We start from the raw sequence: 24,678 nt of genomic DNA on the forward strand, positions 1-24,678 counted from the left end.
AGTGGACCTGTGACAAACTCTGTCAGGTGTAAGGACTGCTGTGCCAGAAAATTGCCTCTCTGCTGGACTACTGCCCTGGGAGGACTGCTTTCTGCTTTAAAGAGCTGCCATGCTGCTTGGTGATCTCTAAACTTCTGAGGACAAGGACTGGACCCATCTAACTTGAACCCAGAGTGACTTCAAGGGCTTGTTAGCTTGACCCCTGTTCTGAAGTCTCAGAGCCATTAAAGACTTTCTTCAACCCTGCAACAGCACCAGGAACTTATGCATTTCACTTTGATGCTGAAGCAGCTGCTGCTCGATGACATAGCTTCAACAGACTGTGTGGCTCAACGACGATGGAGTGCATGTATCGGAACCGACACAACACCTTCATTCATGGGATTAACATTGACGCATCACCTCCTCTGCTCCATGCCTTGAGTCTTCGACATTGATGCTTTCCCCATCCGAGATACTTTTTTCAGCGGGACTTGAACGAATCCTGTAGCCAGCCTGCCCTCCATCGCAGTCGGTCTGAACTTTGGATTTACCCAGCGCGACCTCAAGTAACCTCTAAGCACTATTGTCTTCTAAACACTACCTTTTGATTTATTCTTTAAAAAATCATAACTCTGGTTCTACTCATTGGATTTGTTTTTACATTTTTGGTCTTGTTTCACTCATAAAAATATAATCTATTTTTCTAACTCTTTGTGGAGTATTTTGTGGTGTTTTCATTGTGTTACTGTATGAAAGTGTTACACAAATACTTTACACTTTGCATCTTTAGATATTGTTAGAAATGGGGTATTTGGTTGACAGTCAGGTTACCCCCTGTTCAAGCAAGGACCCTCACTCTAGTCAGGGTAAAAGAGAATCACCCTCAGCTAACCCCTGCTTACCCCCTTGGTAGCTTGGCAGAGCAGTAGGCTTAACTTCAGAGCGCTAGGTGTAAAGTATTTGTACCAACACACACAGTAACTTAATGAAAACACTACAAAATGACACAACACCGGTTTAGAAACATGGGAAATATTTATCTAAACAAAACAAGACCAAAACGACAAAAATCCCACATACACAAGTCAAGTTATGAATTTTTAAAAGTTAAACTCAAAAATAGAGCTTAGACGCAAAAAAATGCTTAGATGAGATGTTAACACGGCGTCGTGACGGAGTAGTTCCCAACAAGCCGACACCAGCGGCGCCGGACACAGAGTCGTGTAGACCCCCAAGTACAGTACCTTTGGTGAAGAGTGAAAACAAGCCGATGCGCGAAGTCGGGAATCGCGGCGTCTGTGTGAAGCGTTTAATCCGTGCACTTCGAGCGGCGTCGGTCACGAAGTGGTGCTGCGACTTCCACGGAGTCGCGGACTTCAGCGGGGCTGCTGAAGCGTCGGGCCTGCGAAGAGCGTCGCGTTCCAGCGAAGGTCACAGTGTCAGGTGCAGGCGGCGTTACCGGATTCAGCAGCGGCGTCGGTCCGAAGTCGTCCGAAGTCGATTTCCTTGGATTTCCACCAGCTTTCCTTTCAAGGGCCCAGGGACTGGGTAGGACACCACTTGTCAGAGCAGGAGTCTCTCCAGAGACTCCAGGTGCTGGTAGAGAGAAGTCTTTGCTATCCCTGAGACTTCAAACAACAGGAGGCAAGCTCTAAATCAAGCCCTTGGAGATTTCTTCACAAGATGGAAGGCACACAAAGTCCAGTCTTTGCCCTCTTACTCTGGCAGAAGCAGCACTGCAGGAAAGCTCCACAAAGCGCAGTCACAGGCAGGGCAGCAATTCTTCCTCAGCTATCAGCTCTTCTCCAGGCAGAGGTTCCTCTTGGTTCCAGAAGTGTTTCTAAAGTCTGTAGATTTGGGTGCCCTTCTTATACCCATTTTAGTCTTTGAAGTCACCTTTCTTCAAAGGGGACTCACACCTACTTGTGAAATCCTGCCTTGCCCAGGCAAGGCCTCAGACACACACCAGGGGGTTGGAGCCGGCATTGTTAGAGGCAGGCACAGTCCTTTCAGATGAGAGTGACCACTCCACCCCTCCCTCCTAGCAGAGATGGCTAATCAGGAAATGCAGGTTACACCCCAGCTCCCTTTGTGTCACTGTCTGGTGTGAGGTGAAAAACAACCAACTGTCAAACTGACCCAGACAGGGAATCCACAAACAAGGCAGAGTCACAGAATGGTTTAAGCAAGAAAATGCTCACTTTCTAAAAGTGGCATTTTCAAACGCACAATCTTAAAATCAACTTTACTAAACGATGTATTTTTAAATTGTGAGTTCAGGGACCCCAAACTCCACATGTCCATCTACTCTCTAGGCGAATCTACACTTTAATCATATTTAAAGGTAGCCCCCATATTATCCTATGAGAGAGACAGGCTTTGCAACAGTGAAAAACAAAATTGGCAGTATTTCACTGTCAGGACATATAAACCACATTACTATATGTCCTACCTTATCCATACACTGCACCCTGCCCTTGGGGCTACCTAGGGCCTACCTTAGGGGTGCCTTACATGTAAGAAAAGGGAAGGTTTAGACCTGGCAAGTGGGTACACTTGCCAAGTCGAATTTACAGTGTACAAATACACACACAGACACTGCAGTGGCAGGTCTGAGACATGATTACAGAGCTACTTATGTGGGTGGCACAACCAGTGCTGCAGGCCCACTAGTAGCATTTGATTTACAGGCCCTGGGCACCTCTAGTGCACTTTACTAGGGACTTAACAGTAAAACAAATATGCCAATCATGGAGAACCAATTACGTACACATTTTAAACAGGAGCACTTGCACTTTAGCACTGGTTAGCAGTGGTAAAGTGCCCAGAGTAACAAAAACAATAAAATCAGAGTCCAGCACACATCAACAACCTGGGGAACAGAGGCAAAAAGTTAAGGGAGACCATGCCAAGGATGAAAAGTCTAACACGTGTCCCCCCCAGCTAAAAGTGGGGAGCAACTACCCAACCTCATGGGAGTTCTCATCACTAAGGCGGAAGAACCTGGACAGACCATCAGCATTGGCGTGCTCCGTACCAGGACAATGTTCCACCGTAAAGTCCATCCCCTGAAGGGAAATGGACCACCTCAACAGTTTTGGATTCTCACCCCTCATCTGCATTAACCATCTGAGGGGCCTGTGGTCGGTCTGAACTCGGAAGTGAGCCCCAAACAAGTAGGGTCTTAGCTTCTTCAGTGCCCAGACCACAGCAAACGCTTCGCGTTCTATGGCACTCCACCTACGTTCCCTGGGTAGTAACCTCCTGCTAATGAAGGCTACGGGTTGATCTAGGCCCTCTTCATTAAGTTGTGAGAGTACTGCTCCAATACCATGCTCTGAGGCGTCTGTTTGCACAACAAACTCCTTGGAGTAGTCAGGTGCCTGCAGCACAGGTGCTGTGCACATGGCAGCCTTCAGGGCATCAAAAGCGTTCTGGCAAGCCTCTGTCCAGATCACTTTCTTGGGTTGCTTCTTAGAAGTCAACTCTGTTAAGGGGGTAACAATGGTACCATATCCCTTAACAAACCTCCTGTAATATCCTGTGAGACCTAAAAAGGCTCTCACTTCAGTCTGGGTCTTGGGAGGCTCCCAAGCCATAATCGTGTCAATCTTAGGCTGTAGGGGTGCCACCTGGCCACTCCCCACCTGGTGTCCTAAGTACACCACAGAACCCTGCCCTATTTGGCACTTGCTCGCCTTAATAGTGAGGCCTGCCTTCTGCAGGGCCTCTAACACTCTCCAGAGGTGTTGCAGGTGTTCCTCCCATGTGGAACTAAACACAGCAATGTCATCCAGGTAGGCGGCGCTGAACTCATCCAGTCCTGCCAACACCTGGTTGACCAACCTCTGAAAGGTGGCAGGGGCATTCTTCATCCCAAAGGGCATCACATTGAAGTGGAAGTGCCCATCTGGGGTAGAGAATGCTGACCTCTCCTTTGCCCCCTCAGTTAAGGCAATCTGCCAGTACCCAGATGTTAAATCAAACGTACTGAGGTACTTGGCAGCTCCTAACCGATCAATGAGCTCATCAGCTCGGGGGATGGGGTGTGCGTCAGTCTTGCTGACCGCATTGAGACCCCGGTAGTCCACACAGAACCTAAGTTCTGGAGTGGCACCAGGAGCAGCAGCCTTTGGGACCAAAACCACTGGGCTGGCCCAAGGACTGCTGGAGTGCTCAATAACCCCTAGGGTTAAAATGTTGGAGACTTCCTCCTTAATGCAAGCCCTGACCCTGTCAGTCACCCTGTAAACCTTATGTTTAACAGGTGTACTGTCCCCAGTGTCCACATCATGTGTGCACAGGTGTGTGACTCCTGGGATCAGGGAAAACAGCGAGGCGAACTGTCCCAGCACATGGCGACAGTCCCTCTGCTGTTCCTCAGTCAGGGAGGGGGAGAGGATCACTCCCTCCACAGACCCATCTTTCTCTCCTGCAGACAGGAGGTCAGGAAGAGGCTCACTCTCTTCCTCCACCCCGTCATCTGTCGCTAGGAGCATGGATAGCTCAGTTCGCTCAAAGTGTGGTTTGAGGCGGTTGACATGTAGGACCCTCAAAGGGTTCCTGGGGGATTGCAAGTCTACCAGATAGGTGACCTCGCTCTTTCTTTCCACCACCTCAAAAGGCCCAGTCCACTTATCTTGGAGAGCCCTAGGCTCCACTGGTGCCATGACCCACACTTTTTGTCCAGGCTGAAACTCAACCAGAGTGGCATTCTGATCGTACCACCATTTCATATCCTCCTGGCTTGCTTCCAGGTTCTCCTGAGCGAGACTCCTGAAGCGGGCAGTCTGGTTTCTTAGTGCCAGCATGTAGCTAAATACATCCTGGGGTGGTTTACTAGGAGCTTTCTCCAAAGCCTCCTTCACCAGACTGAGCGGTCCCCTCACAGGGTGGCCATAGATGAGCTCAAAGGGGCTAAAGCCAAGTCCCTTTTGAGGCACCTCCCTGTAAGCGAACAGAAGGCATGGCAAGAGGACGTCCCACTTACGCCTCAAGGGCTCTGACAGGCCCTGAATCATGCCTTTCAAGGTGCGGTTGAATCTCTCAACCAGACCATTACTTTGAGGGTGGTAAGGGGTGGTGAACTTGTAGGTTACCCCACACACCTTCCACAGAGACTTCATATAAGTGGATATGAAGTTTGTACCTCTATCAGATACCACCTCCTTGGGGAACCCCATGCGGGTAAAAACCCCCATCAAGGCACGTCCCACCACGGGGGCAGTGACCGTCCTTAGAGGAATGGCTTCTGGGTACCGCGTGGCATGGTCCACCAAGACCAGGATGAACCTGTTGCCCATGGCTGTCTTGGGATCCAGAGGCCCCACAATGTCAATTCCTACCCTTTCAAAGGGAGTACTGACTACAGGTAAAGGTTGGAGGGGAGCTTTGCATTTCCCCCCACTCTTGCCACTTGCCTGACAAGTCTGACAAGACCTACAATAAGCAGCTGACTGCTTGTGCATCAAGGGCCAGTAAAAGTGGGAGACAAGCCTTTTATAGGTCTTGTCCTGCCCTAGATGTCCTGCCAAAGGCACATCATGAGCCAAACCCAGTAGGAAGGCCTTGAAGCACTGGGGTACCACCAGCATACGAGCTGACCCAGGCTCAGGAACCTTAGGCTCACTGTACAGGAGGCCATCCTCCCAATAAATCAGGTGAGTACCTGGCGCCTCGCCAGCCGCCTGGGCTGCAGCCTGCTGCCGCAGCCCCTCAAGAGTAGGGCACTCCTTCTGCGCTGTGCAGAATGCTTCCCTGGTGGGTCCCCCTTCCTGCTGCCACTGCGACAGCTCAGGGACCTCCCCCAGTTCAGCCACCTGCTCCCCTGTAGGTTCCGGGGCGTCACCCTCAGGCTCCGCCTCCTCCCGGACCGTGGGAACCTCGGGGGCCGGTTTCCCACGCCCCCTGCCCTTCCTCTTCTTGGCGGTCCCCTGGGCCACTGTTTCAGGCTCCAGGGGCTCTTGACTACCCTGATTGGCTGCCATAGACCGGGTGGATACACATACCCACCCAGGCAGACCCAACATCTCCAAGTGAGACCTGTGTTCCACCTCCTTCCAAGGGGAATCCTCCAGGTCGTTACCTAGCAAACAATCAACAGGCATGGTTGGACTCACAGCTACTTTCCAGGAACCTGAGACCCCCCCCATTCAAAGGGAACCTGCGCCACTCTGCAGAGGCGCTCAGAGTTGTCTACCGCAATTACTTGGTGAAGTACCCGGGGATCAATCTGCTCTTCAGACACCAGGTGACTCCTCACTGTAGTCACACTGGCTCCTGTGTCTCTCAGAGCCTCCACCCTCTGTCCATTGATGGTCACCCATTGCCTGTACTTCTTAGTGTTATCAGGCACTAGGTTTCTCTGGACCATCTCACTGTCCCCTAGTGAGACAAGGGTCATTTCTGCTGGTTCCCACCCACCTGAAACCAACTCCTCCCCAAGCGCTACACTGGCCAAACCCTGGGACGGTGCACCAGTGGGTGCCGGTGTACTTTTGGGGTATTTGGGGTCCCGCTCACATGACCCACCTGGTCACATGCATAGCACTTACGTGGGGGACCACCTGCCACTGGCTTCCCTTTGGACAACCATGGCTTCTTTTCACTGGGGGGTTGGGAATCCTTACCCTGGGAATCAGTTTGGGGCCCTTTAGAGAACTCCCCCTGTTTGCCCTTACCCCCCCTTTCTTCTGAGAGGGACCCTGCCCACCCTTGGCGTGGTCTCCCCCATACCTTTTTTGGACCCTGGTGCTCTCCCAGCGGTCCGCTTCCTGCGCAAGCTTCCTGGGGTCAGTCAGCTTGCTGTCAATGAGGTGCTGGCGCAGCTCTGGAAAACATAAACTGTACAAGTGCTCCCAAGCAATTAAATTGTAAAGCCCCTCATACGTGTTTACCTTACTGCCCTTCACCCAACCATCCAGTGACCTGCAAAAAGAATCAACACATTCCAACCATGTTTGGGATTCCTTTCTCTTGTAGGATCTAAACTTCTCCTTGTACTGCTCAGGGGTGAGACCATACCTGGTGAGTAAGGCCTCCTTCATGACAGGGCAGGTGAGACTCTGAGCATCCCCTAAGGCCGTCAGTGTGTCCCTCCCCTCTGCCTCAAAATGCTTCCACAGGGCTGCCCCCCAATGAGCTTCAGGGACCAGGTTCATGTGGAGAGCTGACTCATAACCCTTGAACCACAAGTAGATATCATCCTCCCTCTTATAATCCCTCACAAGGTCTTTTGGGATGTGTACCCTTCTCTCAGGCTGCACTGTAGGATTGCTGCCACCATCTCTACTGGACTGGCTTCTATGATCCATCTCTTTCAAGCTAAGCTCATGAGCCATTGCTAACTTCCTCTCTTCAAAGGCTAGCCTCCTCTGCTCCAATTGGTATTCCCTTTCTGCCTGTCTGTCCTGTAACTCTTCAGGTGTCAGACCCTTGGAGGATACACTGCTACTTGCCCTAGAGACTCTTTCCCTGGGAATAACAGGCCCCCCCAATATACCATTATGTACTGATTGCTCTCCCTCCTCATCCTCACCCTCCTCGTCATCCTCAGTGTGCCCTCCATTGCTTCTGGTTGTCACCCAGGCCCTCAGCGCCTTTTTCAGCTCATCCTTCTTGGAAGAGCTCTTAATGGGACAACCACAATTTTTACAAAACTGCTTTAGCTGAGCCTTGTTATAACTATCCAATTGCTTCAGGTCAAAAACAGCTTCAACTGGTGCATCTCCAAGTAGAGACATGATAAAAGGTTAAAAGAGTGCAAAGTTCCAAATGCAGAAAAGCAAGTTCTCAAATGAAGTTCCAGAAAAGTCAATCACCGGATCAGAGAAAAAGGAAACTGAATGCAGAGCAAAAACAGTCCAAATAGAGAAAAACAAAAATCACAAGACTAGTAGTATGTGGTCACGTAGTGGTCTGAACTCAAAACAGTAGTGTACACTTAATCACTGTATGTGAAGTACAAATACAAGTCCAAATCCCAACCGCTGATCACCAAACAAGTAGTATGTGGTCACGTAGTGGTCTGAACTCACACAGTAGTGTACACTTAATCACTGTATGTCAAGTACAAATACAAGTCCAAATCCCAACTGCTGATCACCAATGTTAGAAATGGGGTCTTTGGTTGACAGTCAGGTTACCCCCTGTTCAAGCAAGGACCCTCACTCTAGTCAGGGTAAAAGAGAAACACCCTCAGCTAACCCCTGCTTACCCCCTTGGTAGCTTGGCAGAGCAGTAGGCTTAACTTCAGAGCGCTAGGTGTAAAGTATTTGTACCAACACACACAATAACTTAATGAAAACACTACAAAATGACACAACACCGGTTTAGAAAAATAGGAAATATTTATCTAAACAAAACAAGACCAAAACGACAAAAATCCGACATACACAAGTCAAGTTATGAATTTTTAAAAGTTAAACTCAAAAATAGCACTTAGAAGCAAAAAAATGCTTAGATGAGATGTTAACACGGCGTCGTGACGGAGTAGTTCCCAACAAGCCGACACCAGCGGCGCCGGACACAGAGTCGTGTAGACCCCCAAGTACAGTACCTTTGGTGAAGAGTGAAAACAAGCCGATGCGCGAAGTCGGGAATCGCGGCGTCTGTGTGAAGCGTTTAATCCGTGCACTTCGAGCGGCGTCGGTCACGAAGTGGTGCTGCGACTTCCACGGAGTCACGGACTTCAGCGGGGCTGCTGCGGCGTCGGGCCTGCGAAGAGCGTCGTGTTCCAGCGAAGGTCAGGTGCAGGCGGCGTTACCGGATTCAGCAGCGGCGTCGGTCCGAAGTCGTCCGAAGTCGATTTCCTTGGATTTCCACCAGCTCTCCTTTCAAGGGCCCAGGGACTGGGTAGGGCACCACTTGTCAGAGCAGGAGTCTCTCTAGAGACTCCAGGTGCTGGTAGAGAGAAGTCTTTGCGATCCCTGAGACTTCAAACAACAGGAGGCAAGCTCTAAATCAAGCCCTTGGAGATTTCTTCACAAGATGGAAGGCACACAAAGTCCAGTCTTTGCCCTCTTACTCTGGCAGAAGCAGCACTGCAGGAAAGCTCCACAAAGCACAGTCACAGGCAGGGCAGCAATTCTTCCTCAGCTATCAGCTCTTCTCCAGGCAGAGGTTCCTCTTGGTTCCAGAAGTGTTTCTAAAGTCTGTAGATTTGGGTGCCCTTCTTATACCCATTTTAGTCTTTGAAGTCACCTTTCTTCAAAGGGGACTCACACCTACTTGTGAAATCCTGCCTTGCCCAGGCAAGGCCTCAGACACACACCAGGGGGTTGGAGCCGGCATTGTTAGAGGCAGGCACAGTCCTTTCAGATGAGAGTGACCACTCCACCCCTCCCTCCTAGCAGAGATGGCTAATCAGGAAATGCAGGTTACACCCCAGCTCTCTTTGTGTCACTGTCTGGTGTAAGGTGAAAAACAACCAACTGTCAAACTGACCCAGACAGGGAATCCACAAACAAGGCAGAGTCACAAAATGGTTTAAGCAAGAAAATGCTCACTTTCTAAAAGTGGCATTTTCAAACGCACAATCTTAAAATCAACTTTACTAAAAGATGTATTTTTAAATTGTGAGTTCAGGGACCCCAAACTCCACATGTCCATCTACTCTCTAGGGGAATCTACACTTTAATCATATTTAAAGGTAGCCCCCATATTATCCTATGAGAGAGACAGGCTTTGCAACAGTGAAAAACAAAATTGGCAGTATTTCACTGTCAGGACATATAAACCACATTACTATATGTCCTACCTTATCCATACACTGCACGCTGCCCTTGGGGCTACCTAGGGCCTACCTTAGGGGTGCCTTACATGTAAGAAAAGGGAAGGTTTAGACCTGGCAAGTGGGTACACTTGCCAAGTCGAATTTACAGTGTAAAAATACACACACAGACACTGCAGTGGCAGGTCTGAGACATGATTACAGAGCTACTTATGTGGGTGGCACAACCAGTGCTGCAGGCCCACTAGTAGCATTTGATTTACAGGCCCTGGGCACCTCTAGTGCACTTTACTAGGGACTTAACAGTAAAACAAATATGCCAATCATGGAGAACCAATTATGTACACATTTTAAACAGGAGCACTTGCACTTTAGCACTGGTTAGCAGTGGTAAAGTGCCCAGAGTAACAAAAACAATAAAATCAGAGTCCAGCACACATCAACAACCTGGGGAACAGAGGCAAAAAGTTAAGGGAGACCACGCCAAGGATGAAAAGTCTCACAGATATGACTGACTGCTCTGTGCCAAGCTACCAGAGGGTGAGCACAGGCTATCTTTTAGTGTGTATCTGACTTACCCTGACTAGGGTAATGGTCCCTACTTTGATTGGGTGCATACCCCTACCAACTAGGGCCCCAATTCTAACACATACAATGGCTATTAATTTAGATAACAGACAGAATGAATACAAGAGAACATCAAAGCTGAAAGGAAATCGGAAAGCAAATAGGAAAAGGATAGAAGGAATGAAAGCAAGTAAATTAAATAACTAATCTAAATATGAACAAGAGGAACAGAAAGAAAAAATAAACAAACAAAAAAAGATGGAACAGAAAATTTTCAAGTAATCAGTGAAAAAGCAGAGAGAATATTAAGAAGATTAAGAAAGAATAAGGCACACAGAAAAAAGGCAGAAAACTGGAATAAGTGATAATGTGAGCAAAATTGCATTGATAGGAAAAATATTGAAAACATGTGAAATACAAATGCACTGGAAAGAGATGCAGAAGAAATAAGGAAGAAAGAATTGAAGAAAGACATTTAGGGATGAAGGAATTAAGCAGTTGATGAAAGAAAATGTTTAACCTGCATGCTTCTGCAAAGCACCTACCACTGCACGCTAGCCCAACACTGTGCCAGTCAATAACTGTCCCAAGCAATAAGTTTCACTTTGCCTCTCAGTCTCGCTCTTTCTTCCTGCTATACCCTTTGTCTCTTTCTCTATATATGTCTTTCTCTCATCCTCTATTTCTCTTTCTGTTTCCCTGTATCACCCTTCCACCTAGAGCATTTCAAGAAGCTTGATTCTGGGTCTTTCACTTTCCAGGGCTTTCACAAAGCACTTTGGCAGTGGCTCTTTCTTCTGTCTTATCCAAGTCCTTTTTTACAGTCCTTCAGCAAACACATGTGTAGTGTAATCACTGTGTTTCTGCATAGACGTGTAGGGGAATCACTGTGCGTCAGGGAAGGTATTAGTAGGGGAATTACTGTAGTGGCGTAACATTAGCCCCAGTAGTGCGGGGATCCCTGAGCTCCATTGGGCCCCCTCAGACAGTACACTGCCTTGGTCTGGGAGTTGTTAGGTGGTAAGCTGGGGAGGAGACCCCCCCTACATGTACCCTCCGGGGGGGGCTCAAGTTTCACAATGCCACTGAATCACCGTGCTTCAGCGAAGACGTGTAGGGGGAACACTGTGCTTCGTCACAGATGTGCAGGGCAATGACTGCTTCAGAGAACATTGGAATCACTGTGTTTCAGCATAGACATGTGTAGGGGAATCTGTACTTCCGTGAAGGATTGCACAGGGAAATGCAAGGATACTTCTAAACGTGTTTAAACCGGAGCAGAGAGAAGTGTGTGTGTGTGTGTCAGGGAGTTGAGGGAGGGGGGGGCGGTTTGATTGATAAGTTAAAGACATTCAAATTGCTAATGGAAATAGGAGATGACCATTTTCAGTACAATTTACAATAAGATACTTAAAGGTAAGGTTAAGAGTAAATTAAGAAAATCTTGATGGATGCCTAGGACAGCCGTCCAGTGGAATTTATGTTGATAAAACAGTAATAGTTCAATAGGCCAACAATAAACAAGTTAGTGTGTCAGGGGCATGGCATGGAGCCAGATGTACATAGTTGTGGCTTTGCAATTACCAATAAGTGAATTTTTGCGATTTGCTATTTGGAAATCGCAAACACCCATATATCAATGTCTGTTTAACACATTGTGCGAGTCACATTGGGTTGCAGATAGACCTAGTCTATTCATATTTATGAGGTAGTTCTTGCTTTGCAACCCACTGTGAATTGCAGAAATCACAGGGATGGTAGGTCTCGCTTTGAGACCCACTGTGAATTGCAGAAATCACAGGGATGGTAGGTCTCGCTTTGAGACCCATTGTGAATTGCAGAAATCACAGGGATGGTAGGTCTCACTTTGAGACCCATTGTGAATTGCAGAAATCTCAGGGATGGTCAGAAGAAAACTATGTCTGTGACTGCTTTTCATTAAAGCATTTTTCTAAATGCAGCACATTTTCCTTAAAGGAATCATGGGATGTGTTTCAAAAACAAAAATTAAAACTTTTCTTTTCATTTTTTAAAGATAGACAGTGGTCCGTGGAAACCACTGCCTGTTCTTAAAAATGTTTTCAAGAATGTTGAAACCAATGTTGTGGTCCCTTGGGGATACCTTCCCATTCTGAATGGGTTAATACCAACTCAGAGCTGGTGGTAAAATGCCAATGTTTTGCAACCGCACTTCAGTCGTAAAACATTTAAACATACTACTGCGAGTCGATATTAGGAAGGGACACCCTAAACATGGCCCCTCCTAATACCGAATCACAAACCCTATTTGCAATTCGGTAATAGGTTACCAAATCACAATTAGGGCCTTTGTACATTTTTAAATGCTTTTTTACGGTCACAACTGTTTTAGTTCTAAGAATCTGGCCATGTGGGACCTAAAAAAATCTTCGTACATCTGACCCACAGAAAGAAGCATTGGAAAGCCAATAGGTCTGCTGCTGGCCTTTTGGCTTTGCCTGTGTTTGTTTTGTTCTGTTGGATTATGTAAAACGTTATTGTTGTGAGATCTGCGGAATATTGAGAAATAAAAATAAAATACATAAAAGCAAAGATATTTGGGTCTCAGAAAGTACAGACTTTGGAAGGCCCTGGCACTGAAGGGAATAATTTTGGATGTGCTCCTTGTGAAAAGGGAGCATACTATCTTTCACTGTAAAGTTAACCAATGGCTGAAGTGGGCTGGCCCACTGCCGCTTGATGCAGTGTGATAAAGAAACATGTAAATGGCACAACAACAGAAGAATGGATAAAGAAGGCTAGCTGAGAGCTCAAATGTATAATTGTAATAAAATCAAACGGCCTTTGAGAATCCCAGACCCAAAAGTCAACTTTCCTTTATTTTCCAACACTGGTTATTCCCGCAAACAAATTTATTTGTAGCTGTAACTGTAGCTGCAGCTATATAGAATTTATAAGTGAGTATTTAAAACTGTTACTGTCATTATTTGCTGGGTTACAATTATGTGAATACGCTCTCTGAGTTTTGAACCAGTTTGTGATGGCTGCATTCATGGCAAAGAATGAAACTCAACTGCTTGGCTTCAGATGAATTCTTTGGGCCAGCTGATCTGGATCTTCTTCAAAATGATGTATTTAGGTAGCATACTCCTGCATCACATTCCAGACTAAAACCATCAGAAAGCCATATCACATAGAAGCACATGTAAAATATTCCATAAAGCAGACAAAAAAACTTACAACAAAGCAAAAAATGCTGCAAAAATAGGAAGAAATAAAAATATCAAACCTTGAATTCTAAAGAAAAGACAAATATAGGATTTAGGTTCCTTCTTAAACTGTAACTACTGAGGAATAGCACACAAAAATGGCAGCAAAATAGTTAAAGCGAACACACAGGAAGTCTAGACCAGAGTTCTATAAATCTGAAATTTTACGAGTCAAATAATTGACTAGCTACAGGATGATCATCTCCCCTTTGTCTCCTCAATTCAGCAACAATCTTATAAGACAGTAAACCAATCTTCAAAAATAATTCTAACCTCTCAAGTAAGACAGTACAATGTGCAGAGGTTAGGGAACAGGTAAGTATGAGTACCTACCACCGGTCTGGTTGCTGTATGTTGAATACCCATCCAAGGTAAAAGAGAAGCCTTAGGAAACATGACTGCAGTAATGATTGGTAAAGTTACCTAGGTCAAGGCAATCTTGGCAGCATCAGCTTTCACCGCAACAAACATTTAGCCCCATATTTATATTTTTTTAGTGCCACAGTTGCATCATTTTTTTAATGCAAAAGCGGCGCAAACTTACAAAATACAATTATATTTTGTAAGTTTGTGCCGCTTTTGCGTAAAAAAATGACGCAAATACGGTGCTAAAAAAGTATAAATATGGACCTTACAGTGTAATAAATGTGCCTATTGGCGAATACCACAACAAACTTTGCCAACCGCTCAAAATACAATGCAGTAATGACTTACCTGCTCATGGTATTCAATCCCCATGCTCAAAGTGTTGATCAAGATGGCAATCATAATTCCACGGTTGAAGTATTTGCTGTCGACGATCCTCTGCAGCCTATTGCTGAAGGCGGTCATTAGTTTTGTGACTTTATTTCCCTCCTTTGGCTTCTTTTTCCTGTTTCTCCTCTTCTGCCGCCGTTGCTGCTGCTGCTGCAGTTGATCCCTTATATCCCCGTGCCGTAGGTCCTGCGTGAACTCGTAGACACCGTTGGTATCGGAGTCACCACTCTCTGATTCACTGAACTCAAACTCGGGGTTCTCCAGGATACTTGCACAGTAGGGGCAACTCTGCAGTTCACATGACAGTGGGCTTGGCTGGGCACTGGGCATGGGGCAGGGCACACTCATGCTGGAGTGCCTGCTGGATGTCCTACAGAGGCCTGGAAACAAAGAATATGCATAGCACATCAGTCTGGAATGCAATCTTGTCTTGCTCATTTTGGTTCAGAAAGCAAACTATCTTAAAATATTCTGCTTAGCACTGGTCATAATATAAGCACAAACGGATCCAGTCAAGACCTTACTCATCAAATCGTTTGTATATGTTGACATTAAACCACCAAGGGCGAGAGACTGAATTTTTCAGAATGGTGGCTCTGCTATGCCCACTTTGTTTCATCCTCTTCTTAAGGTCAACCATAATGTAAATAGTACTGCGATGCCTCTAGCTGAGAGGTTGATATGTTGATTTAGTCAACAGCACTAAAGCAAAGAGTGGTATTCGGATATGTATGGTAGACCAGTGATTGTCTGCTCGCAGTAGCCATCGAGCCAATGACATGCTTACATTCTTCTCTAGGTATGAGTAAAGCCAGGCTTCCCAATGTGCTTGATTCCATACAGGTAGGGCCTCTGCAGTCACATGCTCCATATACCAGGATCAGGGATTCATCAGTGACTCTCTGATTCCACTCGCAGGAAATTTGCCCAGAGCCTACTTTTGATGTTTGCTGTTGGCCCTCAATCTGCAGGTGCCCGCTTCAATGCAGCACGGCCTCTGCAGGATTACTAATGCACCAGTACTTGATATGTTCCACACATTCATGGGAAAAGCCTACGCCATACTCTGGTGTCACCCTAGAGTTTTTTTGGTGCAAAACAAAAATATCCATCAGATCCCACAGAGCTTGGACCATGATACATGCATGCAGCTGTAACTCTCAACTTCCTCTTGCTATATTGTAGGCTTAATCCTTACCAACCCACCACGTCATCAGGTTCAGCACATCATTCCCATGATTTTATCCAATGGGTTATATTCACTTACATCATTAGCTGAATAACCTGTATCCACTTTCATGCAATTACTGCTGCATGGAATTATTGGGAACCAGATCTTACTCCTTTTGCAGTTTTTAGATTTCCAAAAACGACCACTCATACTTATATGAAGCAGATTTGCATTTTGAACACACACGTTTAGTGGGATCAGAAAGGTTCAGAGTCTGCAACGGGAACAATAGATTCCTGTTCGCAGGATAGCAATTTTACCATGCATGAGGCACATTTTCATACAACTGATCCTCATTTAGGTAAGAATATCTTTCATTTGCATGTCAATATGATTTCTTTCTCTATGCCCTGGTTGTCCTGGAAACCTGACCTCAAAGGTAGAATCACATCCCGTGAGAGATATTTTAATGGCCTCGAACTACGTTGCTTTATATTTGCATTCAGTATGTGTATTTCAAATTAAAATGTTTCACCGTTCATTAGACATTCTATATACATTCTCTTAAACAAAGATCAATAAACACACAATAAGGTAGACAAACAATGAAAGACCCTAACATATATGTCTACACAACCAAAGGTCACACACTATTGATATTTAAATATTTTTTACCACACAGAAGGCTGGAATCATTGATTCTCCCTAGCCACTCAGGGCAGAGTGGAATAGTCATCACTCACTACAGCGAACAAGGTGAGAAAATGTGGGATTGTGCTTGAGTGGCCGCTGTCGTGTGGTTGCTTCTCATATAACCGAGTACTCAGAGGAGATATGAAGAAGAGGCATCAGTTACACAGAGAGTCTTGAACCTACAGGAAACCTATAGAAGTCTTCCAAACTAAGGCAATGGAACACAGTTGACTAGTTTGCTGTGCTAGACCTTTTCTATGTACATGTGTACATAGTGAGGATCTAGATTTTTCTTAAACACTTTGGTCTGTCAATTGGGAGAATTTGTCTTCCTCCACAGATTATCAGTGAACAAATGGATCTTGTTTAAGACACTGGGGCCCATATTTATACCTTTTTAGCGCCGCATTTGCGTCAGTTTGTGACGCTAAGGAGGCGCAAATTTACAAAATACATTTGTATTTTGTAAGTTTGCACCACTTTTGCGTCAAAAAGCGGCACAAATGCAGCGCTAAAAAAGTATAAATATGGGTCTGGGTGTGATGCACAAGGACCATGCTGGCATTGCCCTGAGTGGGTCAGCTCTTGACGTCATCCCAAAGTGCCATCTCACATGCTTCTTCCCTCACAGGTTTCATCGCACCATAACAGACACTCTTTCTTAGTTCTTATTCCTATTCCAAATATACCAGAGGCGAAACGCTCTGACTGTGTGAGCACAGGGTGAGCAGTGTTACTCTGGGTGTGTAAAGTGAGGCACATTGAAGCCACACCTATTGCCAGTGCTTGTTCTTGAATGTTGCCAGACATTATTTGTAAGTGGGGATTCAGCAACAGGATGCCTCACAAAATGGAACAAAACGTAACAATCTTGTTACTTTGTTACTCACCTGAATACATTAAACCAACAAAGTGAAAACATTCATTGGGAAACAGAAAAATAACACTAACTATGGCACCTTTAGGATGACACATGAGAAATGCTCAACCGCAGGCAACAGATATTTGTTTGATACTATTTTTTCCATCCACACTGAACACACACTTTGGTTAGAACCAGACTCTCGAGACAGTTGGAATGTCAAGCTTTTGGTAACAGTTGCTGTTGTGAGAATGCCATTGCTCACTGTGATATAGCAAGGTACAGAATTAAGCACCATTATTGCTATTACTAATCAGGTTGCACGCTCATTCTGCTGACTTGTAGTTTCTTCCTGAAGGGGTACATTTGTCCAACAGTACTATTGTCTGGTTTGTATATTTTGTTTAAGTCAGTGGCCACGGTGATGGTGGTGGTGTTGGGGAGAGCGGTGTGCACACTGAAAGTATGCAAACAGTATGAAGAAAGGCATGATTCTTCTATACTCATCTACAGACTTCTGTCAGAGAGAGAAGAGGGGGGCGTTCACATCGTAGGGCCGCATGCTGGTTTGGGGAGAGGCACGAGCCAACAGAGAAGGCAGCTGTAGCCATCTATGTGGTCTTCTCATCCCATCAACGTCTCTGAGACATTAACAGGCTACCAAACATTTCCTATCCTTAGTGGCCGCTCATGGCGGTGAGAGTAGCAGTAGAAGGTGACGCGGAGCAGTGGAGACCTCAAGAAGTACATCTGCGAGTCACGAGTTCCTGTCAGCAAGACCATTAGAATGATCAGGATCCCTGGCAGGAATTGCAGCCCTGAAGCAGTCAGGGCTAGGCTGGCTAATAGAGGAACAGCCCTAACAGAGCTAGCACTGCTTGGTGAGCACAGTTTCTGCCTGATGTACACAGCATGATGTACTTGGACCACAGTGCCCCTCATAGGGTCAGCAACACCGCAAATAATATATTGTCAATCATTCTCAATCTAACATTTAATACCTAGTTGACATGATTAATGTTTCCAGGTTACCCAACTGTATTCAACCGCAGACACCCGTAGCAGTAACCACAACCTGCCTATATGCATGTTTTTTTTTTTTATATTCAGGACTCTTATATCAGTATATTAGTATATTTATTTTCATTGGTCTTCATCATCCTCACTGTCTTCGCTGCCCTTGACCACAAGTCAATTGACCGGAGGGCAAATGATGGCTAACTAGTCATTCTACCCTCCATTTATTTGCCCCTTTAAGAGAACATGCTGTGTCCAACAGAACATGACTATTCAGGGGCAGCTCTGAATACCAAAGTGGTTGCTGTGCCCAAGATTGGCCAGTGTCCTTATTAAGAGAGCCAGCGAATTGAATACTCTTGAGCCCTAGTCTCAGGCCCTGCCTGTGACCTTGCCTGAGACTTCTTTGTGTCCAACGTATGAGAGCCCAATGGCAATTACCAAAACGTGTAGCAGTAACGGAGGAAGATGCAGAAGATCATGAGTTTATTTAGTGGATTATTGTCACCCAAAGGTTCTCTGTTATTCAAAATATTGAGAAAATTGGGAGAAAAATGTTCATCACAAAAGCCCCAAGAGGATCTTTCTCCATCCTAGCCATTGTCTCCCACGAAGAGGTTTGTATTCTGGATATCCTGGAGAGAAGTAGCAGAAAGAGGGGAAGATTGGGGAACAAAGGCATGAAGGGGATGAGAGAAGGGACCAGGGGCAATTCCTTCACAATGGAGAAGGAGCATCTCCCCCCCGGCTGAGCCAGCAGCTGAAAAATAAAACAATAGTACGGGGTGGGCTGGGCCACAGGATGGGAGAGACTGGAGGGGGAGGGGACTGCACGTTTGTTTGGCCGGCCGTCTTAGGCCAGCCAAACACACATGCGTACTAAGGTTTCTCCAATGCAGCTGTGTTACACAAATGGGTTGGAGAAACTGCACAGACTCCCATGCAGTGTCTGAGTGGCAGACCAAGCCGCTCAGACCAATCCTGGCACTGCTCTCATACTAGGTTTAGAATGAGAGCAGCACAAGGATTGCATGGGGACCCTAGGCTGGTATCCTCAGTCTTTTATTATTGCTTTGCTTAAATTCCAGAGGGTTTAATACAAAGATTTGCCAAATGATATGTGTTGGTGATATATATTTGTGGGAGGAGTAGGGGCTTGTGTGGGTTTCATTTTGACATCCGGTGTCACCAGGGTGTTCAAGGGAAGGGAGGCCTGCTCCTCCTCATAGTGCTGGAGGTCACAGGTGGGACTAGGCAGTGTTTATGCTTGCAACCCCTGCCTCTTTTTCAAACCACCATTTTCCAAGGTACAGATCCACAGCTGGTAAAAGGCAGGTCCAGTATTTGTGGACTCAGAAATTATTTGCCTGCAAACAGCAGATATCACTTGGAATTGTCCATAGGGGTACCACCCTTTGGGAGACCAATGCAGTCAACTTGTAATGGAGTCCTCAGGGATATTTGTAAGGCCTGGTGTGGTCTGTGCAGCCGGGGTTACTTCTGTGCAGAGACCCCCCAAGATGCAGCTAAACTCTCCATCACCGAGACAAGTTTTAGGCTTGTAGATCTCTGGCAGATTGGGCTTTACTTTCTGTAAAAACTTGGCACGGAGCAAGAAAATATCTCGCAAAGCTGTACCGTCTAGGAACCCCCAAAGTACATCCTGTTCTTGTCTTCCCGTTTCCAGCAAAGGAGAAAACATCGCCTCGCTTTCAGAGCCGTCTCACCAGACAGAAGACTTCCACTAATGGAACACTTTCTTTTCATATTTCTACATAGCTGTTTAGTCCTCGCAAATCTGTGCAATTAAGCCTAAGTGTTTACATTTTTTCAAGCTGCAGAGCTCCATCGCTCATGATCTTCCTCCACTTTGCGGCTTATTGGAGAGGGTGAAAGGTAATGCGAGATTCATCGCCGGCACTATTCATGTTTCGTTTGAAGACCAAAGTGTCAGACGCAGACCGGCCTCTTGTTACGGCCCTAATCACTGTAGTCTGTGAACTGACAGGCGCCCATTAGTGGTGCATTCAGAAGGTGGTTCATCTATTTATGTGCACGGAGTTTCCTAGACCACAGGATCTGTAGGGTTTCAGAGGTGCTTCATAAAAAGGCTGTGTCAGAACACCATCTATAGAAATATCGTCTGACATAAATGCAATGTCCTTAACATTGTTTACAAAAATACAGTGCTGAATTTGGCACTTATTTTTGAGGGCAGACACTTATTTTCTACATCAGGCAATTACTCAGTGGCAGCCGTCACTCAACAGGTGTGGCGGGGCGGGACAGAGCAGGGGTGGAGGTGGTGGTGAAAAAACATTTATTTTAAACTCTTAACTTTAGGGAAGTCCTCGTCCTTTTCTCTGCTGCACACAGACTTTGAGGCAATCACAAAGCTGCTGTCACCAGCATGACAAAGCTTTGTGAGTCTGAGGGGCCTGCTTTGCCGCTCTGACTGGGAGAGGGATCCTGGGCATGTTCTCCACTAGAGAACATGCAGAGTGCGCATGTCTGTTTGGCAGGCCCAACACGGCTGGCCAAACAGACATGCGCACTTTGTGGTGCACAGCCCTCCTCCGGCCCCCTCCCTCCAACCCAGCCTCGCCCCTTACTCCTAGGAAAAATAAAATGATAATAAGCTCACATTGTTATCATTTTATTCTTCCTTTCCCTACAATCCAGTCGGATGACGCTCCTCCACCTTAGCTGAAGAGCCTCCCCTGCAATTACTGCAAGCAAAAGACACTTATGGGAAAGACGGAGCAAAGAAAGACGGAAAAGCATCACAAAGGGTTAAAGAAGAAAGCTGCAAGACTGAGCTGAAGGGGCAAGAAGAGCCTGTAAATGGACTAAAGAGGCCTGAGTTGGCTTTGGGTTTACACTGCCTCAGTATTCTGTGCTCGCACATTTAAATGCAGCCGCCATGTGTTTCTGAGGAGAGCTATGGGCACTGGCATCTTTTTATCGACAAATTAACCACTGCATACATACTGTCTTATTTGGTATTTTCTATATTAACTCCAATCTGACGATATGTTTTCAACAGCATTTTGGAAACACTATTTTTGTTAGATCCGAGCATAATATCTGTTAAACTGATATAATCATTTATAATTTCGAATTAAGATTGTTACACCAAACTGCTAAAATGAGGCTATTGTGCCAGGGCACGTTCAAGGCTCAAATTTAGCATGAGTGCACAGGAACAATGCAAAAGACCGGAAGATGACCAGTTGTTATTTCTGGCATTGTGTTCTTTTCACTGTTTGTTAATATGAAATACTTACTCGCCTCACACAACCTTTTTCAATAACTTTGCATAGTTACGTAAAAGCAAATTACATGAATTTCACACACCCCTAATTTAAGTCGAACAATATTTTGGCAAAGGTATTCTGGTACCACACCTTTAAGAAACACAAGGCATTATGGGATTATTGTGAGTTTGAAGGGTGGGCCACCCAACAAGGAATTATGACACACCCATACAACACCAGATTACCTTTGAGTGTTTTAATGGTCTTGTGCTTCAGCACCCTGAAGTATGTAAGAATATCAAACACACAAAAGGTGATGGAAGGAATGCTTGCAATTTGTCTAACCATTGGAAATCGCTCTGGATAGCAATCCAACCCATATGAGAGTAAGAAAAGCAGTCTTGACTCTGCTCTAATAACAAGAGTCCACCTAAACTGCCAGGCCAGGTCCTCCCTCACCTGGACCACAAGCAATCTTAGACTGTATTTGGGCTGATTGGGGCTCCTCAGTAAAGTGTAGCTTGGTTCCAGTAGCACATTGAGCACGAAACCCATTTCTTGGCATACCTTTGCCACTTAGGGTGGTAGATTAAACACATAAAAGGTGAAAGATAGAACGCTTGCAGTTTGTCTAAGGACTGGCAATCGCTCAGGGTAGAATTCCAACCCATCGTTCTTTTGCCCACCATGCCACCTGAGTTTGGACCGATCCATATGCAAATCAGTCTTGACTCTGCTCCAGTAGGAACACTCCATTTCAAACTGTCAGGCTAGGTATTCCCAATACCATTAATTTAATAAATTTGTAGAAAGGGCAACATTTTGTAAGATCCTCATATTTGGAGAAGTACACCACAAAACTTCCTAGTCTAAGTGCTAATTGTCATTTTCACAGATCATGTTGTTATGAGTGGTTTACGGATTCAAAGTTTGGCAACAGTGACATAGCCTTTCATTCTTTCAAGGTCACTAAATTGAGGACTATTGAGTTTGGTATTAAAACATCCATTGTTTAGATGGCAATTAATAATTCAGTTTATCTCATTCTCTCTAAGAATGGCCTTTTTAATACTATATTTATCATTATTGTTGTTGTTATTATATGAGCCAGCATGACAATAGTCAGTCAGTGACAAATTGCATCAAAACTATGCTTTGGGATAGCCTGTGAAAATAAATGTGACTCCCATATCTAGGGCAGCATTGAGCTTTTTTCACTGCCACTTACGGCTAGGATTTTGCAGACAGTGATGAGCAGTAAAATTTAACCTGTATGTCCATCTATCTAAATTAGGTGGTCAGCTCCTATTCTGTCGGGCTGTCTGAGGCTGCTGTAACCATGACGTAGACAGATTCATCTCTGCCACGGTTATACCAATGGTCCTTCCAAATATAATCAGGTGGGGAGCCATTCAACGCCATTGCGAAGGACTATTCTTACCACCGATATATAAATCTGGTCCTTAATCACTGACTATGAATGCTGTGGTAGGTTTTTATGAAACTTGCTATGCTCTCACTATACCATCTGAAGAGTAACAGCTGAGGAAACAGTCGCTATATCCAATCAACTGCAATATTAGCAATTTTGCCCTAACGTTAATAGTCAGAGAATAATTACATTTCCACATTATAGCACTTACCTGATATAAAATAGTATGACATTTCCACTCCATTACAAATGTATGGGAGATTCTACTTAAGACATTTTAACTTGTCATTATTTCCCTTCCTAATGAATTATTCTCGGGAAATATGTTTTCCTGCCTACTAATGAAAATCAATTTTTCCTTACCATGTTCTCCTATCAAGTAACTGTGCTTTCCGTAGGGATCAGTACTCAAGCTCATAGGGCTGTTGATCAGTGTTACAGGGGTACTATTGCTTCTCCTCCCCCGAGGTCCTGGAACAGGACTGATTTTGCTGCCTGGAGAAGGCATGATGGTTGGATAGTTCATGTTGGTGTGGTTGATGAGCCCAGCAGTCAGTTTGATGTTTGGTGAGGCACTGGAAGACTTACATTTCACTGGGGCTCCTTCTACATGGCAGTCTGCATGATAAATACTATGAACTGACTCTGAGCTTGGAGCTGAACTTTGCAGCCCTGGGGATGGGGGCGGCAGCATGAGCTGACTCCGAGGCTTTAAGACCTTCATCTCCAGATCACAGATCTCAGGGCTTGGTCTTTGGCCCCGAGGGCTTCCATTGCTAATGTGGTAGTGGTGATGGTGGTGGTGATGATGGTGGTGAATCAAGTGATGGATGGAGGTGATCCTTCGCCTGCTCCTGCGGCTGCGACCTTGCCCATTTGCAGCACTGTTTGGGTTCACCTTTTTCCGCCTCTTGTTCTGCCAGTTGCTGTACAAGCGGACTGTCCTTCGCTTCACTTTCCTGAAGATGTGGCAGATGTACTTGAGCAATTCCTCATAGCAGCTGCCTGGCTCTGAGAAGCTAGCAATTGTGCTGTCATTGGACAGGTAGCGGGCCCGTTGCTCCTGCATCAGCTGGTTCTCCCGCTGCTTGGTCTCCGAAAATTGTGTTGCTATCACAACCAGGCACAAGTTAATCATGAAGAAAGAACCAACCTGTAGCAATGAGAAAGAAACTGGGTCAGAACAGAATGAACAATCACATTCCACATCACAGTATTACCAATTCTTAGCAAGGGGTACAGAGGCAATTACATGACACACATCATTTCACTAAAGGTACCATTACATCAAATCTAGAATCCTTGATTTTGAGAGATTTTCTCACTAGATTGCAGCACTAATTTCCAGGATTGCACATATCACTGGTCTGCACATTGGAGCACAAAGTAGGCACTTGGTCTAAACTTTTAGAGGACTCATAATTAAAATCAAAATAGGTAATTGCAGACCACTAAGAAGGTATGTGTGACCTGTATCAAGTCAAAAAAGAATCACACAAATCATGGCGCTCTCAAAACGTTTGATGGTTTATGTTTGGGTTGGGTCAGCTCTTAAATATGCTTTCCAAACAATATATGAATCAAAAATATGTTTATGCTACATACATTATTGGGAAGTGTAATCTATCCTCAATGTGCTCTATGGGTTGGTGTTGTCTTTCTGAAGAGTCCTACCTCTGAAGGGAAGACAGGCTTTGGTGTGGCTTCTGTTGAAACCGCAGAAGCGGACACAGACCTGATAGGTGGAGTTGGAGGAACAGGTCCATAAGTTGAGGTAGGATATAAAAGAAAATACATCAATGATTGCTATCCACAGTAATGGAAAATATGATGGCTGGTCAGTTGGTCAATGAGCAATATTAAGACCAGCAGCTTACATAATGGAAAAAGGAACTGGACTAAAGAAGTTTAATGGAAATCTTTGAATGTGGAGAGATTTAGTGCACACTGAAGTGCAGGCACT

The 24,678-nt window shown here is 45.5% G+C and overlaps 1 protein-coding gene across 4 annotated transcripts in view; it reads right to left on the bottom strand.

Moving 5' to 3' along the window:
* Positions 1-24,678, bottom strand: part of CACNA1H (calcium voltage-gated channel subunit alpha1 H) — a 731,062-nt gene that overhangs the window by 444,877 nt on the left and 261,507 nt on the right. For all 4 annotated transcript variants that reach the window (XM_069210130.1, XM_069210129.1, XM_069210128.1 and 1 more), the window contains exons 7-8: positions 23,079-23,868; positions 14,242-14,663 (exon numbers count right to left, since the gene is read on the bottom strand). In XM_069210130.1, coding sequence (XP_069066231.1) covers positions 14,242-14,663; positions 23,079-23,868 — 1,212 coding nt within the window. The remainder of the gene's footprint in view (positions 1-14,241; positions 14,664-23,078; positions 23,869-24,678) is intronic.

The sequence above is a fragment of the Pleurodeles waltl genome, chromosome 10 (assembly GCF_031143425.1).
Source record: "Pleurodeles waltl isolate 20211129_DDA chromosome 10, aPleWal1.hap1.20221129, whole genome shotgun sequence".
NCBI lineage: Eukaryota > Metazoa > Chordata > Amphibia > Caudata > Salamandridae > Pleurodeles > Pleurodeles waltl.